The sequence below is a fragment of the Parasteatoda tepidariorum genome, chromosome 9, assembly GCF_043381705.1.
Source record: "Parasteatoda tepidariorum isolate YZ-2023 chromosome 9, CAS_Ptep_4.0, whole genome shotgun sequence".
In the NCBI taxonomy this organism is placed as follows: Eukaryota; Metazoa; Arthropoda; class Arachnida; order Araneae; family Theridiidae; genus Parasteatoda; species Parasteatoda tepidariorum.
Window position 1 is genome coordinate 36,771,780 of NC_092212.1, and position 24,197 is coordinate 36,795,976.

Below are 24,197 nucleotides of genomic sequence, written 5' to 3' on the forward strand. Positions count from 1 at the left end.
GAAAATTTCTTATGCTTGTAAAACATTGTATACTATTTTTTTCCCGCAGGTAAGAAAGACATTTCCTGCCCTTACGAAGAACATTTTCATTTATTTTTAAGAGGTGGGCAGTTGGTCATATCGCCCTTAATGTAAGTCAAACTTCTATGGAGGAGAATAAGGTTTGTACCAGTTTTAACTATTTTGAAAAACACGCAAAAATAATATGAATGTTTAATAAATTATAATTACATAAAAAATTTCTCCACTAAATGTGCTATAAAATAAAAGTGAGAATAAAAACGTTTTAATAATTTTTTCTTGTAAATGGTTCAAACATCCAAATTTAGGACTGAGTCAGCTTTCATCCTGAAATGGCCTCTCAACTCTAAAATTGTTTCAAACAAAGAAATATTGTTTTTGTAATAAAAGAAATTTTTTAAACACAAATAAAACAGGGCAAACAGAAATAAATATTTAATGACAAAAAATATAATGCTCAAATATCAATAATTACAAATAATTCAGTTTTCCCTTCATTTTCATGCACCTGCATATTTGAGTAAGTAATAGCTTTCACTTCAGTACCCTACAAAAAAAAAGTATATGGGTTATATTATACAAAAGTTATTTTCAGGTAGAGACAACAAAAAATAAAATTATGTAAGAAATTTCGAATTTTTTTGTTAGAAAATATAAGAGAAAGTATTAGACAAGAAAACATAACAGTAACAGATCATATTTAAAAAATACTTAAGTACTTTTTATTAAAATGAGGGAATGATAACTTGGCTCAGGAATAATAGTATTAGTTATAAACATGTTTAAAATAATAATTTTAATGAAGTATTTATCGGTCCTTTACTGCTTTAAAAAATATCGAAGTGAAATAAAAATATCTTTTTTAGCTAATCTTTAAAATCAGAATCTATCTTTCCCAAAAGTGTCATTTTTTCAGTGAGAAAATAATAAAAGTGACGAAATGAGAAAATAACGTTATTTGCTTTGGAAGTTTATACCCAAGTAACAATATATGGCCATAAACTATCTCATAAGGGGAAATTAGAGCATCTATTGATATATATTTAGAAAATAAATTAACTTCATAAATTACAAAAGTGCCATTCTTTCACAATGAGAAGTGAGGGAATGAGAAAATAATAATTATTTGCTTCGAAAGTTTATTCCCATGAACAAAATAAAAATATCATTATACATTCTTTAACTATCCCATTAGAGGAAATTAAAACACTTATTAATATATTTTTAGGAAATAAATTAACTTCATTAATTTAAATGAGGGAATACGAGTGTCACCTAAATACTCCATTGTTTCTTTTAAATGCTTAAGAGGATCGCCCAATTAGCTGAAATTTGTTTTGCAGTTTTATCAATACATGTTTTTAGAACATGTGCACTGTTTCTACCCAAATAATAATGCTATCAATCTGAATCGCTATGAGTAAGAGAATGATATGAATTATAATTTTCAAACTTTTTATAAAATAAAAAAACAAATAAAGCCATTACAAGACCGAGCATTTTACCTAATACATCGAAACAACACTACAAGTATTGATTTTAGGGGCTGAACAAGAAAACTAAAGGTATTTCAGATAGAACAATGTTTTTTGTGTTTGTAGGTGGTAAGAGTTGCAAGTGAAGCAATGAGATTTCATAAGTATAAAAATCAATAAAGAATACTTATTTTAAATAATATTTCAAACTCATAAGATAATGTAATAAAGATGTCTTCTAAATATCTATTGAACAAACAGCTTGTTCATTTTTCTATAAAAAAAAAAAAAAAAAAAAACTGAAATATCCTTTATTTACATCATTTTAACTGTTTACAGAGAATTATCCACATATTCAGAACAAAGTTACAATTTAATGATAAAAAAAATTTCAAAATGAAACTAACTTACTTGTGGATGTTTATCTAAATCAAATATTTCTCCATACCTGGAAGAGGAAAAATAAATAAAAGATTCATCAATAAGTTTTTACTAAAATTCAATAACTACTTCTGCTTAAAAAATATATTTTTTTTCTGAGAAATACAGCAATCTTTCAGAAGATAAATTTTATTTCATTAAACAAAATATGCAGTTTACTCTCTTTCTTAGAAAACTAAGAAAAAAAAAATGAATGCTAAAGTAAAATAGGCTTCAAAAAGTTAAACTAATGTAAACTTTCCCCATAAATCTTACATAAAATAAATTACTCATAGCAATAAGATATCTTTATACATTTACTATAAATATTAGCTCTCATTATCAATAAACAAGCTATACACAGTTTAACATTTTTAATAGAATAAATATGACACTACAAATGTAACATCATTAATTAGATGAATATTTTAATGAGTAACAAATATTTCTATAACAAACATTTTTATAATCAAGAAATAAATAACTGCAATAGTAAAATAAACTTTTTTGATTAAAAATTCTTAATATTTCAAAAACAAGTCCCTCAGACCTTCAACAATTTTTCACAATATTAAATGAAATAAGTAAAATGACTAATTAATAAAAAACGCACTCATTAAAAAACAGCAAGCATATGTTTAAAAAATTTTATGTTAAGTTTTTAATAAAAGTACAAAAAATAATTTTACGTAAATAAAAAAAAATCTTACCCTCTAGCTCTCACTTTAAAGTTTGCACGATCAAAACTCAGAATTTTCACTTTCTGAAAAATAGAAAAATCTCCTTTTTATTCCATGATTATTAAATTTAGAAAAAGAAAAGAAGAAAAAGACTTGGTTTGGGTTATGGATGTCATAAATTACATGGGAATTGTTATTTACAAGAGAAGTGTAGGAAAGAGTCAAAATTTAAGAAATCTTTGAAATAAAGATTTTCAAAATATTATGAATATTTTTTTAAATATTATGAAATATTTTAAAAGTATTCAACACATCTTTAACAATACTATATTTATGCAAAATATTAAAAAAAATATAAGTTTAGGTTACATAAAATAAAATTTTTTTAGATTTTTTATGCTTAAGATATGTGCTTTTAGCAATGTATTTGATATGATTTTTTAATTAAAATAATTAATTCAACTTCACAATTTCAAATAACTATTTTAATGGGATCATTTAAGTGAATGAAAATGTATCAAAATAAATATATTATTTTAAAAAAATATTTAAAAATGTTCAACAGATTTATAAAATAAAATAAATGTAACCATTGATTAACCATAAAATTCTGTTAAAAAAATTTTTTCTTCCTTTTTTTTCTGTGTAAGCAAAGAAAATAGATTAATTATGTAAAAATATAGAATTAATAAATTATACCCCACTTATGACTGAAATTGTACAACCTAGTTGTCATAGCACTGTTATATTTACAATTAGACTATAATCTTAGAAGTAATTTTAACAATGTAATATTTTACAACATATGTACACTTTTTATCAGTCACCAAAACATTTTATTCTATGCTGTTTATGTTAAAAAGTAATTCCCGAAATTGTTTTCAACAGTGCATGTAATGCATGAAAGTATTAAGTGGGTAAAAAAAAACTCTGTCATACTCTAGCAATAAAGTAAGGTTCAGCACTGAATATGTACAGGAATTCATCAAGAAAATGGAATAGTAATGACAGCATATCATGACCTGAAATGCAAAAGTATAAGCTTTTAATAAAATTAATAAAAACTATCTGTTATGCAAGAAAACTACAAAAAGTTTTTGTGAACATATAAACATAAACAAATTAATAAAGGAATTTTGTTTTTAAAAATCATAAATTATTTTTCAATTTTCTACATTTGTTACAAAATTCAGAATGTATATATCTGGAATAAAATTTCTTGCTATAGATTATTTAACATGAAAACAATTTCAATAAAAATTATACATCAGACAAAATATTTTTATAATTTATTTGCAGATTATGTATTTTTGCTACGAATGTTTATCATTATTAATTATTTTTTTAGTTACAATTTAGATATGCAAGTTTAATGGAGTAAAAACTTCTTTTTAAATCGTATCGGGACAATTTAAAGTAATAATTATTATTTGAAAAACAAATATTTGTTAGTAATGCTATTGTGCATTTGTATAAAATTTTGTTTCATTTTATTTGAATTAAAAACTTTAAATTAAAATTACATTTTAAAAGGTCCTTTTTTTTTTTGCAAGTTTTTTACAGACTTTTAAGAAAAATTACCTTCAGCTTCAATGTCTTGACTCATAGTAATATCAACTGTTTCTATTTCAGTCATGTATCCAAACATAGAAACAGCAATCTAAACAATAAAAAAAAATGCAGTTATTGCAGAGAAATAATCAAAAATACAGTAATTAGATAATGACCTAAGAAACTTTAAAATAAAAAGGCAACAAGAATTTCATAGTACAGTAACTCAATAAAATGGGCAAACAGAGACCTTTACTGCATTAAATTAGAAACAATACACATTGGTGTTACTTAAATAATGAACCACTTTTTAAAATCAAATCTGCAAAAATAGAGTCACAATATAAAGGCATGCTAAACTCATGATTTCCATTTTATCAAAATCAAGCGTTTGGCGGGCATAAGTTTTGAACAGGAAACAAAAGAAGGAAAAAAAGAACATTTTTCTTGTATGAACTTTTACTTAATATTCTAAGTTTTAAAAAAATTGAATGAAATAGAATCTGCCACCCACAAACAAATAAAATAAAACTACTGGTTGAAGGAAAATCAAAAAGTCAAGAGTTGAAAAATAATGAAATAAGAAGAGAGAGCGTAAAAGAATATAAATAAAAAGTTATTTTAACCCACTGGTGATTTAGCAAATAGTCAAAATTGGGAGAATATTTTTCTCCAATATAGTGATATCCTATCTCGTAACATGGGAAAACTGATTTTGCTATGATGAAAAGACTGCAGGTTAAATTATAACCTTTTATGAGCAGAACTGTGATTGGGTTAAACAATAAAAAGTTATTCAATGGCACTATTCATCATTCATTTTTACAGATAAGCATGGCGAAATCAGCCAATGGAGGGTTAAAAAAATGCAAATAAACTAAAGAATAAATTGAATATCTTACATATTCAATGAAGTAAACCATATTAAATTAAAAATATTCATCCTATAAATTATTTTATCCAAAAGAAATGGAACTAGAATATCAATGAACAATTTTAAACCTAATTCCTGCACAATTAAGATTAAACTATTAACTATGAATAAAGGTTGAGAATGAATATATTTTTACATTCATTTTGAGTTGAGTTTTCTAAATAGCAAAATGCATAAAAGACAATATTTTGCCAAAGGTATTTGAATCTATTATTTTCCTTTCATTTTATTAAATTAAAATGCTGCTCATATTTAATCAAAATGGCCACCAAAAGTAATTAAAATATTTAAAATATAACTATAATAAATTAGTTTTTTGTTTATTTATAAAGTTTAACTCTGCATTTTTTTTTTACTAAGTAAGGGTATGCTGTTTAATAAAATCTACCACTTTTTGAAATCAAATGACTGTAGAAAGAAAGTGGTTTTAATAAGTAGGGAGCACTGCATTGATTATTTACTTTACGGAATAAACCAGTAAGAAAAGCAGCATATTAAAATATTTTTGCAAACATTATAATAAAATGAACTTTTTTTAAAGCTACTTATCTTTTTATTTTTTAATATAAAAATCTAAGAATGAGTGCCAGAGATTATAGAAACAGCTGAATATAAATATTTTTAGTCACAAGGTTCAATATTATCAGATTATAATAACAAAACAATTTAACTATCATATTCATACTTGTTCAAAGGCTTCTTCAATAGTTGAGCCCCCTTAGATAAAATAAGTTAAAGAATTCACAATAGCAACAAGACAAACAATATTCATTAAAGTAAAATGTATCACAGCATAAGAAAACAAATAAATAAAATAACATTATAAAGGATACAGGAATGTAACCTGAAAATAAAAACAATATATGATTATTAACAAAATAAAACATTTATTACTTTTATTTTTAAATTCATGTAAAAAAAAAAAAACATTTAATTAAGAACAGACTTTTACATATGTTAAATATGCAAGAAAAAATACTAATAAACTTAACAAAATCTACTTACTGAACATCAGCAGGATGATCCAAATCTAAAATTAAAATTAATTTAGTTAAGATGCAATTAAACACAAGTCAAATAATTTATATATTTATACACAGACATTGAAAGACAAATTATTCAATGTTTGAAGATATCAATAATTTAAAAATAATAAAAATTTAATTTATGGAATAATTTTTGACAGAGGTTAGTATTAAACAGCAGAGGTCTTAGATGTGATAATTTAAAGCTTTTGTCTAGATTAAAAGCACAATTAATAAATATACAAAATACTGGGTCAAAGGAGATCAGTAACTTTAAAATCCACAATATCAAAAGAAAAAGCAATTATGGCCTCATTGTTTCTGTCACAGAATCTAGGATTTAAGTTTTGAAAGTTTTCTCAATAAAATATATTGCTCCTTTTATGGTAAATATTTAATTTTAAACCTCTTTACTTATAGACAATGATTAAATTTTAATTTATATAATGGTTAAATTTTTTAATTACAAAAATTTAAATACTCAATTTGCTAAATCACCTGGTTTTAGAAATTGTTAAGTACTTGTTTTTAAGGGGAGATTTCCGTATTGTGATCTGTGGCAGAATAATCGCCAAGTCTTGAAAACTTCCCATGATAAATGAAAGAAAAAATCATCACAGAAAGGGACCAACTCGAAAGGTACAACTCGTAGCCACCCATTGGCAAATATCTACATGTATGTTTTTTTTAAAAATTGCAAGTTTAAAATCTATTTGGCACCTTGGTAATTGTAGTTGACGTGCCAGATCATGATACAGAAATATCCCCGTTTTAAAAAAACCATAGTTAAAATATATACAGAGTGAAATCTTTTGATTATAGGTCCTCGGGATCAAAAACTAAATTTACTTGATTTCAACCCTGGTATACAGTGTTGATTTACATATAAGTATATAATAAATATAAATGTATATAAGATATACAGAGGATATATGCATAAGATATATGTCATATATCATACATAGATTTTTAATAAAATAAATACTGTATAATATGAAAATGAAACCATGTATATTGGGAGAAGAGCACTTTTAAAATTTAATAAAAAGTTTTTTGGCAATAGTACGTGTGCATACATAACTGCCCTAAAATTTCTATTGGTCTCTAAAACTACATTTCTTTTATGACACATGGTTACACGGTATTAATTAACTTTATTGAAAATCAAAATGAAAGCCGTTGGTTCCTTTCTTTTAATCTAAACAACTAGTAAACAATATAACTTAATTATCAGCAATCTTCAATGAATGTAATTTAGGTAAGTCAATAGATTTAATGAAAGTTACTGAAAAAAAGAAAGAATCTTAATTCTGGGTACTCAAGAAAATAATGGTGGATTGAAACCTACATTCATATTTAACTTCAGGTATTTGCAGTTCTTCATCAGAAAAGTCTTGAATTGGTGGATCAGGATCAAATCCATCATCAATATCATCTGCATCACCGGCTTCTGCCATTTTATTATTTTTTTTTCTAAAGGAGAGTTCTTCAAACGTCAAAATAAAATTTTCAGTGTTGTTTACACACAATAAAAACTGGTTGCCAATTTTCAATATTATTTTCTAAAGTTGGAGTGAAAGTGGCTGTGATCTGCTCGCTTGCATTCTCTTTGTTTTTTAATTATAAACTAATTTTATGTAACTGTAACTGAAAGAAAAAATGTAAACACGCACGTTGTTTTGTTTATTTTCCTCACAGAAAGGGTTTCCTCATGTGATAGAAATAAAATTTTCATCTGAAATCATTTGCATTTAAGGTTAAAAAGTATAGATTTTTTTGGTATAGACTATTACTTGCAATTCATTCCTTGAATTCAATAAAATTGATTAATTTGATGAATAATGAATTTGATTGTTTTAAAACTAAGCAGAAACTATTCGCTTTAAAATTTTAAATATAGGACACTGATGCATTTTGTAATTTATTAATTTGTTTATATTCGTGTCTAAAATTCATTCTAGAACTGAATTAAAGGAATTGGTTCATCAATTAAACGTATTGATCATTCTATCGCGAATTAAAATTGTTATTCGCATAAGTTCACTTGACTTGGAATAGGGATTCTCGCTCTCTCTTATGCATAGTACTCAGTTTCAGAACTTTTAAGGGGAGGGGGAAATTTGAAAAAAAAAGTTCCCTCTTAAAAGTTCTGAAACGCTTTATTGATACTTCCTTTAATGTATACAAATTTACATTAAACATTGTGCAAACCACTATGTGTCCAAATTTGCTAAATATCTCTGAGGCTTTAAATATTTTACATTCATTTGATTTTTATCCTTATAATAATAGGGTTGTCTAATAATAATCTTATGAAGATTTTCGCATCAGTATCTACACCAAACTAATTGCTAAATTTTGATGACTTCTTGGCAGTGGCCCACCAGAAATTAAAAAATACATCTCAGAAGGTTTCCAAATTGAAGTAGCCAGCCTTTGGGAAAAGCTTGAAATTTTTTTTATACAAGTTTCGCTAGTTCAAATCTCTTTGTTGCTTTGGTAATTATAGTTGGCATGAATAGATATTGATATGGAAATATCCCCATCTTTATCATTATTATAAATACAACTTAAAATGTTATCTTTCAGAAAATGGAACCATTACCAGATGAAGCTGTTGGGCAAACACTTGGTAAAATGTAAGTGTAAAAATTGAACTTTTCTTTGGGTGTCAGAAATTAAGTAAATGTCTCTGGGCAAAACTTCATCCTTAAAACCATGACTTGGTCTTTAATGTAGAAAAAGAAACTAAAATTAAAACACCAATTAATTTTCTAAAGAAACCAATTAGTTCAGATATTGAAAGCATGTAATATCCATCTGGAAATTCATCAGAAAATAAATTTTTTAATCAATCTATTTTGTTTAGTTGGTTTAAAAAAAAAAAACATTGAGGAACACATACTGTAAGATTGAATTCTATGTTTTAGATGTTATATAAAATTTTAAACACACTAAAGAGCTGTTTTCTAATGAAATATTTTTTTCTACTATACTTTCAATTATTCTATTTTAGATTATGTTGCCAGTGTGGTACCCTTATTGATCCAAATCCAGCCAACATGTGCATACCATGCATCAAAACTCAAGTTGATATATCTGAAGGCATCCCAAAACAAGTGATAATTTACTTTTGCAAAGGTTGCGGCAGGTAGACTATTCATCTATAATTGCATTGTCTGTTTTCTTGTTTACAATAAAAAAATATTTCTGTATTCATATATACAAGTTTGTTCCTAAATGTTGAGGTTTGATAGAATTTAGAGTAACTATGGATGTATATATATTTTTGTGCTATCCTTCTTTATTTTGTACTAGCCGCCTAAGGCGGCCAGCTGTCCGCCACGCTGAAGGTTTTCACAAATAAAGTTTTTTAAAACATAGCAGGAAATCTGAAGATTAGTGGACAATTAAAGTGTTCCTGTCCTGCAATTTTGTCTTCATATCCAGTTCTGCTGCAGATGTGTTATAGCTCTTGAGGATGTTTGAAATTATATAGCTACAACGCTTAAGAAAAAAAAAACTAAAATGCTAAATACATGAAAAGAACACGAAAACGAATAAATTTTTTATGGTATCAATTTCTATTTCTATATAATTTTTTATGGTATCAAATTCTATTTCTATATCTGTTACGTCAAGCACTCAGGTATTATAATTTGATCTAGTTGTGCTTGTATAATTTTGATCTAGTTGCGCTTTCTACGTCATTTTGTTAACATCGTTTGGTTTGTTATTTAACATCGTTTGGTTTGTTATTTCTAAGTTAACTTTCAAAAAATTGGCTGGCATCAGCATTTTTATTCTTTAAGTTGTTTATTTTTTCTTTTGGAATTCGTTCCTTTTTAGCGAAATGTTTTTCAACCTAATCGAATTCTTTGCCGACTGTTCTCTGTATATATAAAGAAAATAAAGTAAATATTTTTAAAGTGTTGTGAAAAGAATTTTTAGTTGTACAAAGTACTACAATATCGCTATAAAAATTATCGTCTTCGCTTAAGAAAAAAAAAAAAGAGCGTGGAAAGAAGAAGAAAAACTTATTATAACAATTATGAACAGCGACAAATATATCAAAGCGAAGCGTTCTATTTACGTATCGAATATGTTGCCACATTTTTAATACAAAAGTTAAACTTTTCTCCACTTTAATAAATGTAAACTAATGCGAACTTTACAATTAAATTATTAATTCCTTCGTATATTATTGGTTTAAGTTGTCGAAAATTAATATTTCAATTGTGAGGTTCGCATTAGCATACATTTATAAGAGTGGGGAAAAGTATATGCATTTTTTAATAGTTTTTTGAATATGGCTCTTTGAAGACGAAAAAGCAGACGAAAAGCATAGACTTACAAAATGACTGATAACTAAATAACTAATCCAAATTTTTGAAAAAGAAAAAAAATACTTCTTCATTATGTCAAAACACAATTATGTGCCGAGTTTCGTGCCTGGGCGGGCTTCTGGGGCGATATATTGTGATTACAGACACACACACACACAGCCGCTTTTATTATTATGTATAGATTATCTAATTTTCAACATGACAAGGTTTCATAAGCCATTCTTTGTGCACTAGAACATTCAAGCTTGCGTATGCATTTGAAAAAATGAAATCCTAAACAGGGCCGGATTAAATGCATGCAGGGCCCTAGGCCATTCTAATTTTTGGGGTCCTTAGATTAAATTTTTTTTCTCGTGTATTTTTTATTTATTCAAATATAAAAGTATTTATATATCTTTTCATTTAAGAAAGCGAATTTAAAATAAAAATAAATAATGATAAATTAAATTTTACTTTATTTTGTTAAATTGGAACTGAAAAAATTATCGTATTTTATTAATATATATTGTTTTTCTTAATTTTGTAAAATTTATTTAAAAAAATTTTTTTAAGGGGGCCCCGGGCCATAGCCTAGTCTGGCCTAATGGGTAATTCGGCCTTGATCCTAAATGTTAAATATTATTTTATCAGTTCTCCTTATTTCTATTTAACGGCAAGGGGTTAAATGGTGATATTTGCATACCGACCCATGTGTATGAAATTATCCAGAGTCATTCATGCAATTAAACACCCTAATATTTAAAAAGTTGTAAGTTTAATAAAGTTCTGATTTTTATAAAGTCTTTTCAATATCAGTTTATAGATACATTAGTTCAAGTTATTAAATATGTTATTACATAAGTTTGGCTTCTTCAATATTTTCTCTGCTGTCTATTTAGATTATCAACTTTTTGCTTTCCACTATAGAGTTTCAACGGTTAGAATTTCACTTTCACACAAATAGCTTTGTTAACCAGAGCTGATTATGTGACACAGAACAGTTTTGTACAGTGACACAGTACAAAAAGATTAAACCTAATTTTCTCTATATAGTGTTATAATTTTGATTGATCGAGATTGATTTTATTCAATACACTGGATAAAAAAAGTTTGAACCATCCAAATATGGTGGAAAAGTTTCAGAACTATTAAAAGTGGTCTGAATTCAACATTAGTTTTGCATTTAAAAATAGCTTAATAAAAAAAATAGGGATACAGTTAAAAAAAATTATCTATTGACAAGTGTGTAAAGCTAATTCATAAAATATGCTATAAAATTAGCATACGCTATAAATTTTAAATTTGCTATAAAAATAAAATTGTTTTTTTATGGCATAAATTTTAAACTTGAGTCTGATGGCAGATGATAAATTTATCTAATTGCGTGATTTATTTATCATAAATATAATTTATTAAAAAAAAGCTTACAAATTTGTTATTTGTCCGGGCTAATTTTATTTCGGAGATACATTTGGGAACCTGAAGGTCTCACATGCATGATATAAATTTATTTTAATATTCTTTTAATATATAGGAGTAACTTTTATCATAATATTGGATTATCATTAATTATTTTAACTTATAATTTGATATAATTCCTTTTAGATATTTGCAACCTCCTGCTCAATGGGTTTCTTGTGCTTTAGAATCAAGAGAACTCCTTGCCTTTTGTTTGAAGAAGTTGAAAGGATTAAATCAGGTTGGTACATGGAATATTTTTATGGAACATAGAACAATGTTAAATTTTATACCATAACTTTGATTAGGAATTGAAATGGTCCTTTTGATTAAATATTTTTTATATTCCTCGCAGTATATTTATATATTTAATTATATTTTTTGTTCAATTCAAATGTAACTACTCTTTATATTACCTTGAATTTAAAATATTTCCCTAAGGTAAATTTTAGAAATTGAATTTTGTTTGGAGTAGTATATGCTTTTAAAAACAAATCCCATACATTTGAATTAATTTATTTTGACTATAACTTTGAGATAAATGCCAACTAAATAAATAAAAATACTGAAGTATGTATGAAATACTCTTTTATATACTTACATATGTTTATAAATCTACATGCATTTATATTTATGAAATATGTATTTATAAGTATAAAAAAAGAATGGGAAAAATGTCTTGCCAGAAAAGTTTGTGTTAGTAAAGTCAATGTATTGTCTTCATTTAGACCAAGACATTTTTTTCTACCTTATGCATTATTATGGATGAAAATTAAAGAAAAATCATTTAATTAACTACATATAATTTACTCTTTTTTTGTCTAATTACAGTTTTTATTGTTTTTTTTAAAGAAATAATAAAGCAAATATTTTGCAAACAGAATAAAAAACTAGTGCTAATCAGTTGTAAAGGATTCTAATTAGCTTTAAGTTGGTTGTTCTTGCTTTTATCTGATTGTTACAAATTCAGATGTAGTTCCCTCCATTGGGATGTGAATTCGTTTAGAATTTTATTTTGCTAAGTTTAAGATTAGAAAATTATTTTATTTCAAACTTTTTCATGTTGTAGTTATAAGTATGCAAAGTTAATGCTAGAAGTTATTTTTGGAGAAATTATTTGATATAGATTTTTCTAGTGTTCATGAACTAAAGCAGACATTTTTAAAACAAATATATTTTTTATTGAAGTTTTGTCAGAACTTAAAAACATGACCTCTTGTTTATCTAACTTTTTATATATCTGTTTAATTATTTGTATGCATTGATGAATAAAGTTCTTTTAATTCTAATTTATCAAAAAATTAATACTTTACCTTTTCTGACACCAGAAAAGATATTTTTTTAAAACTACAGAAATTCTATAGTGGTTAAAGGGTATACTGTAGACATTACCAATTAATCTCTAGTTGTGTTACACATTATGAATCTTAAATATATGGATAATTGTCAAACTATTGTGAAGTAGCCACTTTTAAATAAGTATTCTTTTATTTCTTTAGGTTCATTTAGTAGATGCTACGTTTATTTGGACAGAACCACATTCCAGAAGAATCAAAGTAAAGCTAACTATACAAAAGGAAGTGTTTGGAGGAGCCATTTTGCAACAAGTTTTTGTTGTAGAATACGTTGTGAGTACTAATATGTGCAGTGACTGTCATAAAAGTGAAACCCATAATGTTTGGAGAGCAGTCGTGCAATTGAGGCAAAGGGTAAGATAATTTAACTATTTATTTTAAATTTCATTGCTTATGACTGTTTTTGTGAGACATGAAACAATTCTTTTTAGTGAATAATGTGCTGTTTTGAAATTGTTTAGCAGTTATTTGTGGATTTTTTTTCTATCTTGAATCAACTATATGCTAATTAAAAAATGGAAATATGAAGGAAAGCCACAGTTATGAGAAAATTAAAGACAGTTATGTTCTAATTTTTTTAATATTTAAAAAATTATTCCAATGCTACATTGTTTTGGCTCATAAAAACCTTTGAAATTGAGAATTTTTAATTGATTTTAATCACTGAAAAGTTTCTTTTGCTAAGTTAACAGTTTTATAAAACGTTTGATAATTTTTAAAATAAAGTGAAAAGTTCTCCATTTTAAAATCATGACAGTTCTTTTCAACAATATAGTATATATAATATGCTGTAAATATGAGGGTGTTTCGAAAAGTAAAGATATACCGTACGCCAGAGGAAAAGAAAAGTTTTGTCAAGCAAGTTGGCAACACAGGTTTTAACCTTGAACCGTTAGCTTTCTCCTCGCGGTGGTTCGGCATTTCAACGTTGATTCTGGTTGAAGTAGGTCATGTTTAAATTGGCTGCGACGATTCAGAATCCCGCCAAATGCGAAGTGCGCTCCGTCATACGTTTTCTTCATGCTAAAGGTCAGAGACCAGCGGATATTCACAAAGAAATTATTTCTGTTTATGGGAACATTATGAATAGACAAAATGTAACAAAGTGGTGTCGTCATTTCTCTGAAGGTAGGACCGATATTCATGACGAACAAAGAACAGGTCGGCCATCTGTGATCTGTGATGTCCTTCTTCAGAGAACAGAGGAAGCAATTCGTGCCAATAGACGTCTAGATCATACCGGAAGTGTCAATGACAACTCTTTATGAAGTTGTGACTGTCAAGTTACGGTACAGGAAATTGTGTGCGCGCTGGGTTCCAAAAATGTTAACAGTAGAACACAAAAAGAAAAGGATGGGCTTTGCACTCGACTTCCTCACACGCTATGCAGAAGCAGGTGATGTGTTCCTTGATCACATTGTGACAGGTGACGAGACGTGGGTTTATCACCATACACCTGAATCCAAGCAACAATCAATGTAATGGCGCCATTCGAATTCACCCAAAGCCAAGAAATTCAAAACTTCGATTTCAGCGAAAGAATCGTGGCTTCTGTTTTTTGGGACAGACAAGGCATTCTTTTGTTGGAATTTATGCCTCCAGGAACGATAATTAATGCTGCTGCATATTGCCAGACTTTGAAACATCTTCGAAGGGCAACTAAAAACAAACGCAGGGGAATGCTGACAAATGGAGTCCGCTTGCTTCATGACAACGCTCAGCCTCACACAGTGCTCGTAACCAAAGCACTACTCAAACAATTCAAATGGCAAGTATTGGACCATCCACCATACAGCCCGGACCTTGCGCCAATCGACTTTAATTTATTCCTTTACCTGAAGTCACATCTTGGTGGAAAATCGTTCCACGACGATGATGAGATCAAAGATGAAGTTGAAATGTGGTTCCGACAATAGGCGGCAACCTTCTATGACTGTGGGATACAAAAGCTTGTGCACCGACTTAACAAATGTTTGGATAACGGGGGTGATTATGTCGAAAAGTAATAAATAATCGAGTTAATAAGATGTAACTGACGTTTTCTAAATAAATGTTTTTTTTTTAAGGATTTCGATCCATTGTGTCTTTACTTTTCGAAACGCCCTCGTATATAAAATCCAGCATTCTAAAGAATCAGAAGGCATTGTATAGAATGCTCAAAATTGATTGACGAAGTACAAACAGACCATGAACTATTGAATGAACAAATTGGCAAAGTATAAAATGATTAATATTGCATACTTTGTCAAAGTATTCTGTAAAGTGTTTTATGAAAACATTACAGGCATTCCATAGAGACATTTGGCAAAGTATAATATGAATATAATATTTCATACTTTGCCCAGACAGTGTGCGTAATTTTTTAAATTGATCATTTGTCCTTGAATTTTCTTAAAGTTTTAACAGCTTTGTGAATACAATTAAGTTTCTGGAAAAAATATTTTTTAACTTCCTTGTACAGTATCTTTTACTAATTACTGACATGTGGCTATTTTATATAATTGGCGTAGTAATGCATATGTAATAGGTGTTTCTTTGGTATTATGTTTTTGGTTGTATATTTTGTTTTTAAATTTAGTGGGCCTGAAAATGACCTTTATTTGTATTTAGTGGGTCTAAAAGTTTTTTTTTCCTTCTTCTTTTTTATACCCTCTGCAAAGGATAAAAATTGCGATGGCGTGTCTTCGGATCATCCTCAAGGAGGTTTCTGGAAATCCTAGACCGTCGCCAAAAGCCCATTGTGCAGCTCTAGTGTGACATAAATAAAGTACCTACCTTTTTTTCCCCACAAAATTGGTAATTTGCACATATGAAATGTTTGGGAACCGCTGGGCCTAGATAGCCTATACAATGACTAGGCATTGTAGTTTTATTTAATTATTTATTTTCTTCAGCTTAAGATTTTACTAGAATGCCCCTTTATTAATTTTTATTCAAAGCTGATTGCATTTTTTTTTTTTTGCAGGTACAACATAAGAGAACATTCTTTTACTTGGAACAATTGATTTTGAAATATCAAATGCATTCGAATTGTCTGAATATTAAAACATGCAATGGTACTGATTAGTTTTTCAGTAGTTTTTTTTCTTCCATTTTGCATACTTATTTTAATAACCTATTTTTATTTTTACCTTTGACTTTTCAGATGGTTTAGATTTTTTCTTTGGAAAGAAAGATGATGCTCGAAAAATGGTAGATTTCTTTTCTGCTGTTGTGCCGTGCAAGTATGTTAAAATCATGACTATGGTCTATTTTTACAGTTCATGGTTATTATTTTCTATTTAAGATTTTTGAAGAAACAAATTCTTTTTGCATATATCTTCTCTGATTATGTATTAAAATTAAATTATTTGATTTTTTTTGTCATAACCAAGAAAAGTTAACAATTTAAAAAAAAAGTTGCATTTGTGAAATTAATAATCTGATTCATTCATTAGAATAATGATGTGACTGTAGTACTTTCAAAATTCCAGTAAATTAAATCTTTAAAAAATATGTAAATAAATAAGAGGCTTGCAAATTTTAAAATTGTTATCCTATGATGTATTAGTTAAGCCCAACATAGGAGGATAGATGATACTTCGGCCCACGTTGATTAAAGAAAAAGCAATGTGAATTAAGCAAACATAAAAAAAAACAGAAATGGACATACTAGAGTTTCAGTACTATAAACAAGAACCTTTCTCAGTGTGTAAACACCAAGTAGATATTTGTAGTTCTCGTTTATTGAACCAAAACTATAGTATTCCATTTCTGTACTTTTAACTGTGCTATACTCACTTTTTTTTTGTTGCTTTAGTATAGAAAAGTGACTCAGAAGTAAATCTATGATTAATTTCGTTTTCAGAAGATTTTTGAATTGCTGTGTGGCATGGGAAATTTACATTTAATTACAGGGGTATCCCATGGGCTCAAGGTAGCCTTTAATCAATTTTTGAACAACAAATCAGAATGTAATACTTTTTTTTGGTTACCCCAAATCTATGAAGTGACAAATTAAATTAACAATAACAGTAAGAAGGTAAATCAATGAGCTTCATAGTGGTCTTAATTCCAGGTAGGCTTTGGCCTTCTCTACAACATTTCTCCAGGTTGTCTTTCAGGAAAGACAATTCCTAGATTCTATTATCTTCCTGGATTCATCTTCCTAGATTTCTTAAAATTTTAATGCTAGTTTTTAAAAAATACATTTGTTTTAAATTGTTTTGCTACAATTGTTTTTTATTACAACCATATTTACAGCTTAAAGATCTTAATCACTAGGCTTGTAATAGTTGTTTTTAATATTTAAGTTTTCTGTATAAATTTTAGTTCCTAATAAATTAAAATACCCATTTCTCTTTTTTTTGCAACGTAAGTATTTTTGCAGCAAATATCTCATTTTTTCAACGAAACTTTCTTTATACTTATTGTAAGTTTATTATTTTTTTTTGGTCTTTCACTTCTTTAATACTTTTCTTAAATTTTTATTCATTATTTGATATTTTATATTGTTTTCCTGGATCTATTGTTTGCAATAAATGGTCCCATGAAAAATGATAAATCGAAGTTCTACACTTCTTGTATTATAAAATCTAAATATTCAACTTTTGTCTAGTTATATTTTAATTGCTTGTGAAATGTACTTTTTGACTTTTCTTTATTAAAAAATAAGTTTCGTTGCTGATTGATTAAAAAAATATATTCTGGTGTAATATTGCTGTGTGGTCTGGAATGTTCGCCTACATTCCCTTTAAAAAATATTTTCATTCTTGAAATTTAGTGGCAACCCAGTAATAAAATTATTTCAATAAAAAATAACAATTTGTTATTTTTACAACGTTTCACTATAACAGATATATCAATCATGTGCTGCAATAGCGGCATAACTAAAAAAAAAATCAAGTTTTGAGATAAGTGGGTTTAAAGTTTTCATTGCTAAGAAAATGCATAAGAAATGCTTTAGTTTGTGTAAACGAAGATTACCTTCAAATTGAATTATGAGTTGTGCTAGTATTGCTGCTGAAAGAATGCATATTTTCGTATTTACAACTGTTCTTAGTCCAAAACGCGTGTTTTTTTAGTTGTGCCACTATTGCAGCCCATGAGCGATATGTTGGGAAGAAAAAAAAATTGTAAATGATCTGATCTATCAGAAGTTAAAAGGTTCCATAAAAGTGCATAATTTCATGATTGCTTTATATCAGTTTATTTCTTATGAGAGTGCTTATAAAATTTAGAATCAAACTATAGAGTGTAAGAGTTTGCCAAAACTTTTAAAAATAAGTTGAGTAAAATTGAGGATTTTCTTGTTTTTTAAATTTTTTTTTAATTATTATTATTAGTTAATTATTTTATTCCTCAATCTTATTAATCTTATTTTACTTTTCTTTTTAAGGTATTCTACATCTCAGCAGTTGATATCTCATGATGTTCATAGTAACACATTTGATTATAAATATACATTCTCAGTAGAGATAGTGCCTGTTTGTAAGGTATTTCCTTTATTTTTGTGCCAGTTAATATTTTAATGGTAATGGGTTGAGAAAACATTAGTTTTAATATATCTCTTACTTTTCAGAATGATGTTGTTTGTTTGCCACTGTCATTAGCTCGCTCTTTTGGAAATATTGGCCAAATTAGCATTTGCCACCGAGTTACAAATTCTGTTTATTTAATTGACCCTTGTACATTGCAAAGTAAGTACTGTAAATTTAAATTTGTAATATTGTTGTATTATATCTCAATATCAGGTTATCCGCACACCTCGAAAGTCATGAATTTCGATATTGAACAAAATTTGTCATGAAATGTCATGATTTTATCTATTTTTTAAAGAAAATCGTGGAAAGTTATGGATTTAGGTTGCTGAAAAATTTAATTTTTAAAATGGAATTTAAAAATACTCCCCCTATTTCATGGTGCTCCGAATATCTGAATTTGTAATAAAATCTCCACTCGCAGTCATATTTTATAAAAATATAAAAAGTTTTTATCATGTTCTTTAAAAATTCTGGTATTCTGAAAGAAAAAACATCATTTCTAGAGCAAATTATCTTTTGAACTTCTGTGATTTTAGAATTTTTAGTTATTATTTATTTATTTATTTATTTTTTTTTCAATTTAAAATTCTACCTGATGCAAGCCAGTAATTGGCGAATTTTTTTATTCCGAAATGATAACAAAAAAATCAGGAGCATTTCTTTCCTTTCGGATGAACAAGAAAAGTATCTGTAGAATATAATTCTGCAGGAAAAAAATTATTTGCTTTTGTATTGGTAGCTATTTTATTGCTTCAACTCTTTCTTTATTCTGTTTTCTTTTTTTTAAAATTTAAAATCTTTAAATATGAAGATTGAGAGTATAACAGTTTAGGTTATACCTATTATTTCCATTTCTGTTATTAGAATGGTTTTTTAAATTTCTTGTTGTGTTTTTGTTGAAGAAAGTAGTAACTTCGTTAAGTCATGAAAAATTCTAGGAATTAGTCATGGAAAGTCATGAATTTGAAAATATAAAATGTAACAGATACCCTGTTTATTTCTTTAAATAATTATTATTTAAAATTTAGAATTACAAATTATGCTCATTAATGAGTTAAAAATTCTGTTTTTTTTTTTTAAATTGACTTTTGTACATTGCAAAGTATGTATTGTAAATTTAAAATTGTTATATTGTAGTAATATATTTCAATATTCTTTCTTACTTCTTATTTTATTTTTTCTTTAAATAATAATTATTAACGATTTATATGAGGGATAAAAGGTGATAACCTTTTTCATGTAAAAATTCCACTTCCATGCTATAAATAATTATATCTAACATGTGCTTTCATGCTGCTCAAGTAGTAAGAGAGATGAGTTCACAATACTGGTTCACTTTCATAAGAAGCCATACTCCTGCAGTATCTGTGATATAAAAATCTCTTTACCTTTGAAGTACAAAAATGTTGTTTATCACTTTTTGCTCTTGAAGGCTTATGTAAGGTATATAGAATTATGTTATTAAGCAACACTACATATTTTAATAAAATGTTTAATGAAAAATATTTTTATTATATTAAATTTTAGATTGATTAAAGCTATTATAAAATATTAAAATTGTCTATTCTTTATAACATTTTTACAATTATAATACCATTATAAGTTAAAAGTAAATTGACGTTCTGTATATGGTAAATTACTTTAAATGCATGTATTAGTGTATTAATTTGTGTTGAATTTTAATTTCTACTGAATAATTTATATTTATCATTTATTAATATAATTTTGTTTTTACCACTATATAAATATTGGTCATCAGTATTAAAATTATAGATGCTTATATTGATTTTTTTTTTTACTTTTCATAAATTTCATTGATTTAAAATCATATTTTTGTCAAATTAACACTATGCTTCATTTATTTCAATTTTTTAGAAAAATAAGAGAAAGAGCGGAACTTTTATTTATACTATTATTTACAATACAACTTCTATTTATCTATAAATATTACCAGCTTATAAAAAATTACAAGAATTAGGAATTTAGCTTTAACCCTTAGTTTACAGCGCTTGTGATGAAGCCCGCCATTCTGGTCCAACGGTTATACCAGCCATAAGCAAAAGGTTAAATGTCACGAGTTCATGATCAACCAATTAATAATAAACAATATTCATTATTTTCTAGCTTGTATTCTGAATAGTATTGATATAACTGTAGTATTCGTTTTAAAAATTGTCAATCTATATTTCTTATTGTTTATTTAGTAAAAAGCAGAAATTACATTGCATTTTACAGTACTTATAAAAATTTAATTAAATGTTAATGCTTTGTTTTTAGTTGCGGATATCACAAATCAACAGTTCTGGCGTTCTCCATTTCATCCCATAGGTTCTATGAAACAATTGACAGAATATGTTGTTATGGATATTTCTTTGATTTTAGATTCAGAAAGAAGAACATTTACGGGACAAGGACCCATATCACATAAGGTAGTCTTTGTTTTTGTAATGTTTAAATGTTTCTTAATGCTGTCTTTCTTTGTTGGTTGTCTTTCTATTTGTTCAAAGTTTTAAAGTTTTACAACTTTCTGTTTTACACTTTTTAGCTAAAATTTTGTATATTTATTGGAGAATGCTATTGAGTTTCTTACTGCTTATTGCAATACATATTTATAAAGGATTAATGATAGGTAATTAAACATTGTGTGAGTTTGTTTGTATATTAGTTAAGCATTTTTAGAATATAAACTAATAGCTGGCAAATTATATTTAAAAAAAATTTCCAATGCGATTTTAGAAAAAAAAAATGCATTGTAAGAAAAGAAATGATATAAAATTGATAAATGATATATTATTGAAAATTCTGATTCTAAGCTGTACAAGTTTCCAAGATTCTATATTTATTTGTACTACCTTGCTCTATCAAAAGGGATTTCAACTAAAAGTAATTCTTTACTAAAATAATATTATGCATAACCAGTAATACTTAGTCTGTTCTGTGCTAGATTTTCAATGTCTTTCTTAATTTATTAATTCAAAAATTGCAAATAAGTGACATCTATAATGAATAAGTTGTGTTAATACAGTTGAATTTATTAAATTTTCCTTTTAAAAACTTTTTTTAATTCAATGAATCTTATTATTGAAGAATGGTAAAATAATAACTTCCTTTGTATGTATTTTAAAATTTTGTTTGCTTTTAAAAACTTGTTTTTAAAAAAGAAAGTATTAAATAAAAGAAAAAAATGAAAGAAAGAAATGCTAATTTGATAAGTTTTATTTATGTAAAAATAAATTTTTTAAATTATTAAAGTTAAATATGCATAATATTCACTTTTTTAGCATGTTCTATCAGATGCATGGGTCGTCCGTTCTAGCGAACTTGGTGTTAATGATACTCTTATTCACACCCGTACTCATCTTGGGCACATATTAAAACCTGGTGATTATGTTCTTGGGTATGTATTGAAAGAAATAACATTTAATAAATATTGGATACTTGTCTTAAAAATCACTTTATCAAAGAATTAAAGATACATAGTATTTTCAATTGTTGAAGAATTAAATATGGTCAATATAAACTATATATAATTAAAGTTTATTTCAATTATTCTATGAATTGAATTAAATTAAAAAACTTTTAACATTACTTTGATTTAAAAATATATGTATATATTTTTTTATTACAATGATTGTTTCTCTAAAGTAATGTACTGTATGTATTTCTAATCTATTGTCTACTTAATAGTTGCAGTTACAAAATTTCACATTTTTCAATGTTTTAAATAAAATAAATATTTGCTGATTATATGTTTAAAAAATTTATTTATATTATAATGAAATTGTATCTATTTTTTTAAAATAAAATATTGTATTTTAAATCTTTTATTCCTTCCTTTTATATTGCAATTTGTTGTTAAACTTGAGATATTTTTTGGGGGAAAAAAATTCTTCTTTTCCAAATTTTAAAAAAGAACTTTCATGACTTGAAAAATCAAACAATTTAGCTTTTCTGTTATGAAATATGTTTCAAATTCTGTCATAGAGTCTATACATTTTTTAGAAACATTTATGTATTTCTTGTTAATATTCTATTAAAGAAAATTTCAAATGATTATCTACATTTTTATGTTGAGTTGAATTTTGGTGAAATTTAAATAAGAAAATCTGAAATTTGATAATGTAGCATTATTCTAAATAAGATTTTTTTTTGTATGTTTTTAATTAACAATGATATAATTCAGAACAAATAGTATACATGATGTGAAGCTATTTGAAGATAGGATAATCTATGTACATATAATGAGAGTCGTAATGATGCAGTGGTCAAGGCACTTAATTGTCATTGTAAAGAACTGGAGTTCGGTCCCCAGAAATGGTATGGACATTACCCAGTTTCAGAGCTAATATCTTATTATCTGGGAAGTGTAGCAGTCAGTTCAAAATGATAATCACACTGCCTCCATCATGCTGCTGCCACAAAATTGCAAAACCTTAACCTACGACACTTTTGCTTATAATTGGGTGTTGCTGGAGTGCTTTGCTTTTTTTATATACGAGGGTTGCTATTTATATCTCTGGCCCTGGCAACAGTAAGTGTTGCTAGGCAACCGCAGACGATTTTAATCGAAAGTTTGATATTTTTAAACATAAATTCAGCAGACGATTTGCCATTATAGCTTCATTTGTGTTGTTGACAGTAAATTGAAAAGTTCTTCTCTTTCAAAAAATGGAATTGAATCGTGAACATTTTCGTGCCATTATTTTTCATAACTTTCGACGTGGATTGTCAAGACAAGAGTGCTTCGTTGAACTTAATTCTTTATTCAGCGATAAAGCGCCATCCTACAGCACTGTAAAAAATTGGTATAATGAATTTAATCGTGGTCAGGGTTGCAAAAAACCCGGGTTTTTGTAGAAAAACCCAACCCGGGTGGGTTTTTCTGGGTTTTATTGGGCTTTTCTGGGTTCTATTGGGCTTTCCTTGGTTTTTCATGTTTTTATGGGAGGGTTTTCAAAAGAGAGGGCAGGGATAGGTACCTTAATTTAAAAAAACTTATTTTAATATTAATAATTAAGTTTAATTTATAAATTGGCTTCATATAGATAATTAATACAAATAAATTGATGTGAAAGTCTGAAAAAAGTTTCTTCATATATCATGATACAAAATGTTATATGTACTCACATACGTCACACATTTGAAACTTATTTTAACACAGGATTACTTTTTATTTATATTTTAATCTTAAAAAATGTTAGGGGAAATTTTTTTATTTGCATAGAAAGCGAATCAATGGCCATACAGTCAAATCTAGCCAGCAAGGTGACTCTCCAGTCTCCAACACAATTAGTTTCTTCACTGTAGGTTAATTTTTTTTTAGGCTAGATTACATATATATTTCAATAGAATAGCTCTTTCATATAACAGGGGATGAAAAAAGAAATCAATCTTAGAAAAACCCAGTAAAACCCACTTTAGGGTGGGTTTT

The 24,197-nt window shown here is 26.9% G+C and overlaps 2 protein-coding genes across 7 annotated transcripts in view; one reads left to right on the forward strand and one right to left on the reverse strand.

Annotated features, from left to right (window-relative positions):
- Window positions 1-440: 440 nt before the first annotated feature.
- LOC107455367 (protein archease) lies at window positions 441-7,676 on the reverse strand. The gene is made up of 9 exons (XM_016072902.3): window positions 7,455-7,676; window positions 6,087-6,111; window positions 5,915-5,925; window positions 5,767-5,798; window positions 4,178-4,256; window positions 3,536-3,618; window positions 2,627-2,679; window positions 1,908-1,944; window positions 441-568 (listed from the first exon to the last, which is right to left on the reverse strand). The coding sequence occupies exons 1-9, from the start codon at window positions 7,561-7,563 to the stop codon at window positions 479-481; spliced, it is 519 nt and encodes a 172-aa protein (XP_015928388.1). The 5' UTR covers window positions 7,564-7,676; the 3' UTR covers window positions 441-478.
- Window positions 7,677-7,723: 47 nt separating this feature from the next.
- Window positions 7,724-24,197, forward strand: part of LOC107455359 (60S ribosomal export protein NMD3) — a 22,387-nt gene continuing 5,913 nt past the window's right edge. The window contains exons 1-12 of one of the 6 annotated variants that reach the window (XM_043041121.1): window positions 7,747-7,862; window positions 8,399-8,605; window positions 8,696-8,745; window positions 9,123-9,257; window positions 12,037-12,130; window positions 13,389-13,598; window positions 16,210-16,300; window positions 16,390-16,468; window positions 18,622-18,718; window positions 18,805-18,922; window positions 21,044-21,195; window positions 22,048-22,163. In XM_043041121.1, the coding sequence (XP_042897055.1) occupies window positions 8,699-8,745; window positions 9,123-9,257; window positions 12,037-12,130; window positions 13,389-13,598; window positions 16,210-16,300; window positions 16,390-16,468; window positions 18,622-18,718; window positions 18,805-18,922; window positions 21,044-21,195; window positions 22,048-22,163 (1,139 nt within the window). In that variant the 5' untranslated portion in view covers window positions 7,747-7,862; window positions 8,399-8,605; window positions 8,696-8,698. Of the gene's footprint in view, window positions 7,886-8,398; window positions 8,606-8,695; window positions 8,746-9,122; window positions 9,258-12,036; window positions 12,131-13,388; window positions 13,599-16,209; window positions 16,301-16,389; window positions 16,469-18,621; window positions 18,719-18,804; window positions 18,923-21,043; window positions 21,196-22,047; window positions 22,164-24,197 lie in introns of all 6 variants that reach the window. The other 5 variants (XM_043041120.2, XM_043041119.1, XM_043041123.2 and 2 more) reach the window with 5 other exon arrangements.